The sequence below is a fragment of the Catharus ustulatus genome, chromosome 1 (genome assembly GCF_009819885.2).
Source record: "Catharus ustulatus isolate bCatUst1 chromosome 1, bCatUst1.pri.v2, whole genome shotgun sequence".
NCBI lineage: Eukaryota > Metazoa > Chordata > Aves > Passeriformes > Turdidae > Catharus > Catharus ustulatus.
Window position 1 is genome coordinate 53984447 of NC_046221.1, and position 9680 is coordinate 53994126.

The 9680-nt window shown below is 37.9% G+C and overlaps 1 protein-coding gene across 1 annotated transcript in view; it reads right to left on the minus strand.

The window, feature by feature from the left end:
• The window catches only part of CNTNAP2 (contactin associated protein 2), a 1181910-nt gene extending 1175068 nt beyond the window's left edge, over positions 1-6842 (minus strand). Inside the window, 1 exon segment of the mRNA XM_033052691.1 lies at positions 6008-6842. Coding sequence (XP_032908582.1) covers positions 6008-6104 — 97 coding nt within the window. The 5' untranslated portion in view covers positions 6105-6842.
• Positions 6843-9680: the final 2838 nt, after the last annotated feature.

A 9680-nucleotide genomic window follows, 5' to 3' on the forward strand; every position in this document is an offset into this window, starting at 1 on the left:
ATTCCTTCTATTACCATAAAATGAGTAAAAGCACATCCCAATTTAATTGCATTTCAAAGTGTGTTCCAATAACTTTACACCAATGATACTTAAAGCCAGTACGCAAAACATGAAAATGTTAAATATATACTGAGGTTGCGATTCCTACTGTGTTTTATCCCATTGTATTAGGCCTTTAGACAATAATTCTTCCTTTTCTTTTCTGGCAAACCTTCCATCATAGACTTTCTGCTTCACCTTATGGAAATGGACCTTGCAGTCTCCTCAGCTCATATCTTTTGTATTACCTCTCTATATATTCCAGGTTTTCATTGGGCTCACAGTAAATGACAACTTAAGTACACAAGATGATTAAGCAATCAATAAGAGACATTTTATCAATATTTAGGTGATGATGTATCAGTTTTATAAAATCAAACAGAATGTTTATGTTATATTTAGACAGTCCTTAAATTTCTACAAGAAAAAAGTCTCTTTAAGCTGGGACTTAAATATTCTAGATGCAAATAATAAATGTTCATTATAAAACATCATATTTGTTTGTGGGACAGAAAATCCTTTGGCTAGAACAGTTCAAATGCTTTCTGGTTTCTAGAAAATATTTTTAGCTTCTTATTTTATTTACACATTGAAAGCTGTAACCCAACCTCAGCTTTTATCAATATAAATGCAAACACTGGCAACAAAGTTCTTAGCTCTGCTGAGTCAATTTTAGTCACTCATTTATTTAAAACATATTTTTGGAGAGCATACACTGCTTAAAATTAAGTATTTGATAAATATTTCAAATTATGATAAATATTAACATCAAATAATGAACCATAAGTGTAAATAAGTTTGACCATCCCTCAATGGACTTAGCATGACCGTTTGCTTGAGTTAAATACCTGAAAGAACCATCTCTCCACCAGGAGACTGTAAAGTCAAAAAATCTCTAGCCTTTTTTAAGCAGAGGAAAGAGGTAAATGTGAATGTCAATATCCTTTTCTGCTCTGAATTATCTGCTGTTCAACCTTAAAGACCCAGTCAGAAAAGGCTGTCTACTACTACAGTAAATGAATACTGAGACAATTTCTGAGGTAGGAAAGGTCTCAGCTTCATAAAGCTCTTTTAAAATTGCAGAGCTATCAAAACCAAGTGCTCAAGTTCTTTGTAAATGTTAAGCATAGGACTTAAGAATTCTTTTATATTATCTATGATGTCTTCATAGTTGAAACTGCCAGTGGCTCAAAAGAATTGATTACTGATTACTGCAATTTTCTACATCACCAAATTTAGAGATTTAACATGTTGTGCAATTAGCTGGTGGTCTCAGATTATCTACCTATGTAATGCTGGATAAATGAAGTGCAATACAGATAAAATCAATGTTAGTTCAAAGGCTGAAGTCTGAAGAACCTTTTAAATCATTTCTAGTATCTCATACCAATGGACTGAATCACGAACGCATTGACAAAAAACATAACCACACTGTTCCTAAAATCTGTGGCACAACTTCCATTTTCTTCAGCACAAGAAGGCACAAGCTAATGGACTGCTATCTTATCCTACAGGTCTTCCTGAACTTTTAAAGAAGGATCTAATCTCTATGGATTTTGAAAATAACGCTATAATTTTAAATTATTTAAAATTTTTAAGACTAATACATTTGCCTAGTCACTCATCATTTCATCTAATGAAGAAGACTTATCTTGCTTCTCTAACATTTCCTAGTTGAAGTTTCCTAGTTGACTGGAACACATTGCACTTTTATAAGATGAGCATGATATATATTCAGGACAGGGGCAGGGGAACATCTCAGAATTTAATCAGTTACCTTATTTTGACCTATAAGTCTGATCACTCAGAGTGAGATCAACTTTTGAAAATCTAAAAAAAGAAAATGCAGAAACTCTCCCTTGTTTTTTATTGTCCCAAACATTAAATGTATTACAGTCTTAAAAATTCCTAAATATTGTGATAAATACTAAACTGTAAACATGAGATCTGAACATTTTAAAGACTTAGAGATCCAAGTTAAAAGTCCTGAAGAACTTCTAAAGGAAATTTTCCTGTCTGTAACAGATTCGTTGTAATGTAATTTATTAAAGAAGAGGTGCAGTCTTTTTTCTCATTAATTATATATAAATAATTTCCTATCACAACTGCAGTAACTGAAATAGTCTCCTGTGTTAAAAGTACCTGAGTTAAAAAAAAGTAAACAAAAAGAGAAAATAAAAATATATTTCTCATCTTCTTTCAAAAGAAAAAACCTATTCAGAAGCAAGTTTTCAATTCATAGTCTCTGCCTTCATCTTCAAACTTTCTTTTAGACTGAACTACTTATTAAAGAACTTTTTTTTTAAGGATTTATCAGATTTCGAAAAATATCATTATGTCTGAGACATTATCTAACAGAATAGATGACATCTCATGCCCAGCATAGGCTTACACCTTTCACCAGACCAGGTTGCTCAGAGCTCAATCCAACCTGGCCTCTTAAATAGGACTTTCTTGTACAATGCCTTGCTCTTTCAAAAGGGACATTACTCCTTTCCAATACTTTTCTCAGGAAAATCTGGTTGTCATGCAGTCAAAGGTAAAAGATGCGTATTTTTTTTCTGTAACATATCTTAATGATTTATTATACAAGCTCCCCATTTGATTTCTGCACCAAGTCTTGTAAAACGGGTTCAAACTTCACCTTGAGCAGTGCTATGGGACCTATGATTAAAGTAAGACAAGTATCAGAACTAGAAGTTTTAATAGCTCTGTACTGATCACGTTTGCATTGCATAAAAAATACATGATACAAAAACAAGAAAAAACTTAGCTGTGAAAGGTAATTACTTGCAAAGTGAATTCCTTTCACAGAGAAGGAGGTAATCCTATAATTAATACCTTGAACATTCTTTTTAAGTAACAAGGTTGCTGCTTTGTGTGTTTGGGTTTTTTATAGGAATACAAATGAGTGTTAGTCTACCCATATTCATATTCTTATCATTTCATCTTAGCCACATAAAAGACTGTAAAGCACTAAATTTGTATTTTCTGTGTTACTTTTTATCTTGTGATGACCTCTCCTGGTTGAGCTGTTCATTAGCCTTGATTCCAGAAGGGTGTTTTCATTCCTCCAAGCTTATTTAAAAAAATAAATTTAAAAAAATAAAAATTGCAGGAATATGAAGAATTCATTGCCAGGTATGAAAACATGACCATGAATAGTACTGACAGTAAGATCTGAGCATTAATGTGTATGATACTGTATCACAGTGTATGTTTATTATACCACAGGATAGGCTTTCAACACCCACTTCATCTCAAGATAAAACTGAATGAGATTAAAAGCTTTCAACATGATCACTTCTGAATCAGTATTACTGAGAGATTCCATTTTAACGACAGAGATGGATTTACTTTACAAAGTAAACAATCATTTGAGATACAGTATATTCACATAAGCAATGTCCAATTCTATTCTCTCTGAAAACAGTATCTTTTTCTATGCCAGCACAAGCAGACTGTAAGAAAATACTGAATAACAAGCTCATATTTAGGGATTTGTAATTCACTGTACAACATAAGTCTTGCATATTTCCTAAAAACTACTGTAAAGAATAAATTTGATGCTGTTAATTACTTCAAAGCCAAAACATAAAGTAACAATGGAGGAGAAAATTAAATAGTGGTTGGAAATAAGTTTTACATCAAAGTTGCATTTCACACAGGTTTTAATTCTTTCAGAAGTATTCCCAATATAGAGATTCAAAATTGACAGAAGGAAAAAAACAAAAAAAGAAAAGAAAAATAAAAAGATGAAGGCTAGGTACATCATCTTGCCAACAGAGAACAAAATTTTTCCATCCTATTCACAATCAGTTGCATACAAAGTTGCAAACAAACCCAGAAAATAGAGCACAGTGGCAATATAATACAGTGACCACTATGCATAGCAAAGCATGCAGCAGAATAATCAGCAAAGTGGTGCACCAAAACACTGTGACACAGCACGGGAGTTCCCGCTGTGGTACCACTTCCCAAGAACCTGTAAGCCTTTACAAGAACTTTCAGTATGTACTGCAATGTGAACAATTCTTTTGTAAATTTAAGGCTGACATGTACTTCTAGCTGTATTTATTTTCCAGTAAGCAAATCTAGCTCCATTTCACTTTCAGAAGTAAGTCAGAAATAAAATTAAATGTCACTTACTACATAAGAAGCATAACGTATAAGCTCTTGGAAGGTGGATTAATATAAAGAAACCTTTGAATTGTAAATTTAAAATTGTTATTAAGATTATCTGTATCTTCTATTCCTGAAATTTCTGGCTATAATGATGTTGCTGCAGCCATTAACTTTTCAACAAACTTCTTTCAAAAGTTAAAGATTTGTTTGTTGGAAAATCAGACAACCCACTGTAGGTGATTTTCAAGTTAAACTACAGCCATTAGTTGCTGAGTGACAAAAGCAAACAAAAAGCTCCAAAACCCTGTTAGAGAAAAGCAGGGGCTTTGCTTTTAAAGAACATATTTTTGACAACCTAAATCATGAATCCTCACCCCCAAACATTCCTGTTACGCAGAGTCTGACAGATGACCATGAAGAAATAATATTACTAAGAAAAATAATATAGCTGGTTAAAACTAAGAAGTAAACCTCAGGATCAATACTTCTAATTCAAAGGCAGGAAAACAACTGAACATCCTACAGCATCTGAGACCTAGATAACAATGAAGACATTGCTATGCATATTTGTTGACACACAAACAAATATACAAGTGCAAATAAATCCTGGAATAACTCTTGTTTTTCAATAGGTATTAGATAATAAGAGCTAGAAACCCACTAAAAAAGCATAGCAGTGCTCCAATTCCCTAATCATTGCATTGTTCATTCCCACTCCCAAGAAAACAATTAAATAAATAAATAGAGTGATCTACATAGATCTCTATGCAGTACATACATTACATTCTATGGCAATTCCCTGCTTGGTTGGTAGAATCAACCTCCATTCACATGTATACAATCCCAGCACATCTATCCACAGCATTTCAGGACACTTCCTTCCTCTATAAACAGCCGATCAAGCCAGCAGTATGATGATGATACTATAAAAATGCACTGTTTCATTTCAGTATGCATTTCAAAAATACTTGGCAATTGGCAAATGTTTACATGGTCTGAAGAGAAACAACTAAATGCTTAAATGCTTGCAAAATGTTTTGGTCAAAACTACAGCTCAGTGCAATATTAAAGATTTGATTTAATATCCACTGAAATCAAGGAATATATTGTCATTTTTATATTGATGGGAGAATTGGATTCTGTACAGGTGCTCTACACTCCTCTAGTCTGAAGTTCAGTATTTCAGCAGATGCTTGATCCTTTCTCTACTATTTCTGCCTCGCTGGGAGGGTAATTTATGGTCTCTTCTAAAATACCTTTGCTCATTCTATTATGGGCAGCAAAACTTCACTCTCAAGAAAAGCTGTCCTGGCTCAGTTGCCTCTCATCAAACCACAATCATTCTTTCCTCTTCAAATGAGACAGAATTTGCTCTTGCTGCTCCTTGATAAAACACTAGTTATGGAAACTGTTCGCATCTCCTCTTTTCCCTCACAAAACTGTGGAAGTGAAGTACTTTCCAAATGAAAATTGCGTCCTTTCTGAGGAAGGTAGGAAAAACCAAAACAAATCAAACCGACCAGGCAAACAAAAACTATCTCTAAACTTTGAACAGCTTCTGATTCCTTTCCCCCTCTGACTCTATTGCAGAACCAAGATTATATCACAGAGCAGATCTCTTTCAACTTTCCACATCAGCTACCACTGAAATCACCAAGGAAGATCTGATGGAGAGCGCTGCAAACAGTATCAGACCTCAGTGCACACATACGCATACAAAGAGAAATCAAACCAAATACCCATCAGCAAAGTAAAAATAATCAACCTCACAGAGTTGTGGGAATTTCCCTCTGGCTTAATTCAGAGCTGAAATTGTGCATGTTTCTTAGAAAAGGGTACTTACGAGATGCAGGCAGAGCAGTCCTGGCTCTGCAGCTAATGCTGATGAAAACCCAGAGGAAGAGAGCTGCCCTGCAGCCAGCTCGGGTAACCACAACCATCCTTCACTTCCTGGCTCTCTGTACTCCAAATGCCAGCCGCAGAAGATCTGCTTTTCTCCACTTTGGCCCCCTTCGCTCTCTCTCCTTCTCTTCCTCGGAGGAGGTGTCGAGGAGGTAAAGGGGGCAGGGCTTTACCTTGGGGTAGGAGCCAAACCCCCTCTTCGTCTGCTATCTTTGGGTTTGCAGCAGCAGCAGGATAAGTCCCGGTACTTTCCCTTATTTCTCTGTGTTTGTGCGTGTGTGTTTCTGTGCCTCCTCAGAGGAAGGGGGGAAGAGAAAAGGAAAAAACCAAAAACCAAAAACACCACGAAGTATCAAATAACAAGGATCGTAGAACAGAAAAATAAATAATAATTTTTAAAAAATTATGAAGAACAATCCCCCAAAAGATGTGGGAGGAGGGAGGGAAAAGGGAAATGGAGATGAAGGGAAGGAAGAAAGGCGACTAAAGCAGTTGGTGCTGCTAATGCTGCTGTTGATGCTACCACTGCAGCTGAGCCCTTCTTCCTGTACAGAGGAGCGCTGCTGAGAGAAGCTTGCAATAACCTCCCAGCTCAAATATATATACACAGTGTACACGCACACACAGCCGGGCAGCCAAACACACACTCACAGAAGCAGGGAGAGGGGAGGGAGGGAGAGAGAGACACTCCCGCAGCACAGAAGCAGGCTCAGAGCCTCTCTCCTCATGTATTCATCATCTTTCAGCGGGAGGAAACGCTGCCACTAGCAGCAGCAACCATCCCTCTCCAAAAAAAAAAAAAAAAAAAAAAAAAAGACAGGAGACGGGAAAATCCTCTTCCCTGCGCTCCCCTCCCCTTCCTTTCGCTTCCTCCAGCTCCACCTTCTTCCTCTGCGCCCCTCGGGCCTCCAGGACACCGACCGTCCTCTCTTGCCTGGCTCAGGTGCAGAGCCGGGGGACGGCGGCGGGGCCCAGGGCCGGGGCTGGGCTGGGGCGAGCGGGGATGGCGATGGCGATGGCGATGGCGATGGCGATGGCGATGGGGATAGGGATGGGGGCCGGGGCCGGCTGCGGAGCGGAGCGGCGGGGCGGTGTCGCGGTGCCGCTGGAGCGGAGCTGCGGTGTCCCTGCTCGCCCCGCTCCTGCCGCCCTCCCCGCCTCTCCCACGCACACCGCGGCTCCCCGAGCTCCAGCCTGCTGGGATCCGAGACAGGTGGTCAGCAGGCAAGTCCTCCGAGCGCTCCTAGATCTGGTGGGCAGCGAGCATCATCCCGCCTGCAGAGACATGGGGCTGCGGGAACCGCTAATGCAGATGTTGCCATTCGGTAATTAACTCGAGAGCGAGCCAGGAAGCAAGCTGCATTGAAGTATCACTATGGTTTTCACCTACAAGAGATGACGGAGACAACCTGGCCATATCCCAGCCTTATGCAGGGATGGGAGTCTGACTCTTCTTCTCCATCCCTTTCCAGCCCTCCTGCCGTTGCTCTTAAACCGCTGAACCGAAAGTTATTGCTCACCAGATACGATAGAATAATGAGGGTAGGGAGTTATTCATGGATTATTTATTCTACAATCAATGAGGCAAAGAAAAATGAAAACAATTATTTTTCAGGTGTTATATCGAGAAAGCTGAGAAATGGAGAGGTATAATTTCTTTAGAGGAGCCCCAAAGCAGGGATAAATTATTTTCGGTGACTAATACACATGCTGTTAACAAGTACCTGCTGTTATTTAGTGACTGTGATGAAGTGGTTAAGACCGTAAGAAGAGATTTTCAGAAAGGCCTTGGGATATTAGGATCCTCAATCCTATTGCCTTTCAGAGGGAGTACAGTACCTATCTTTTAGGTCACTTTGAAAGCTCATCCATACGTAATATGTGATATCCCCGGAGAGCTGTGGCCTAGAGGTCTGAGCACAGCTCAGGACAAAGCTTAAATGCCAGTCCTGGGAAAAGTGTTTCTGTAATCTTGTCCAGCAGCCATAATTTTTCCTCCTTGAGGGTTTTCCTCCCTTGTCTTATCCATAATGAGTATTAATATATTAATATTTCACATGCAATATGTCTACAGCAAATATGAAATTAAAAACTGCACTATGAATGATGTTTATTGTACTTATTTCTGTTTTTGAAAGAATAAATATTTCCGTAGAGACTCTGTTACCTCTTCCCTGCATCATCCTGAGCTCTTTGCAATGCCCTCCCCTTTCCTTATAACCCACAGATACATTTTGATGTCCAGTAATAATTTAGATAAGTGAGATTTTTGGGAATTAACTAATAACCAAATATTAATTAGTGACATTAAACCAGTTCAAAGTTGCCTCTTTCCATAACTTCTTTCTTGTTTACATCTTCTATTCCCTTTTTGCTGTATGTCCCACAATTTTTCAAGTTCATAAACCTACATTTTCTTTTCTCTAGCTACCACTGATAGAGCTGATATAGCATCACAAACTGACTGCAGATAATTCATGGAAAAAACTTATGACTGTGACCTGCAAAAATTTCTACCACTTTCATTCTGAGTTCTTGAAACCCTATCTGTATTTATTGCCCTTTATAATTCACTTGAATTAGTAATAAACAGCTTCTCTGACTAAGTACTTAAAGGCTCAGCAGACCATTTTTCAAACAAAACTTCTGTTTCTTAAGGCTCTTCCAACAAGCACAACAAAAAACATACTCTCTCATCACACATTCAGACTTTTATACCTATGTACCTGCATAACACCTATCTTATTAAGTCCTCCATGGGTCAAAAACCTTGACTTTATTTTAGTTGTTCAAACTTCACTCTTGTTTAGCATATGATGATTGGAGTTTTCAAAATTGTACTCAAATTGTCCATAAGTACATAGACATTTAAAACACAGCTATAAAGGATAAGACAAATAATTCAAAACAGGAAGATTCAGCAGGCTGGTTGGTGAATTGCTCAGTAATGGTGATAGTAGAAAATTTCCTTGTGGTTTGAGACGGAAGAAACAGCACAGATTATTGCATTTTTCCTCACCTCAGAATAGGATCAGTCCTTAAAAACTCCATAAAATATTTAAGCTATGTAGCAACAGAAATGAGTTGTGCAATGGTAATGCAATTATTTTTAATATAACCACAAGTGAGGCCTGCAAAATCATTAACTTTGACTGATTCTGTCACACAAAAATCTTTAGAAAGATCTTCAGGCATCCTATAAAACAAGTTAACCATATATACTCCTCTTTTTTTTTTTTTTTTCCTCTCCCCAGAGTATATTGTGAAATATTACTTTACATGATTCAACAAATCCAAATTGAATATATTAACCTTTGCAACCAAAACATGGTAAATTGTGTTAGGCCACAATATGAAGTTATTAGATACTTCTATTCTTTCTCCTAACCTTTCTTTTCCAGAGTGTAAATGTGAGGATGTTTCTAAGCAAGCAATGAGACATGCCTGTGGTCTCAGCAGGGTACCTACAAGCTTTAGCACCCCTATCCCACAACTGTCAAGTGTTTGCAGCTTGGGTCAACAGGAACATGTACTCCACCGTAGAGGTGAGGAATGTGTCATAGCAGACTGGGACAGACACGCTAGTCAAGAGGTGCAGAAGGAGGATCTTCCAT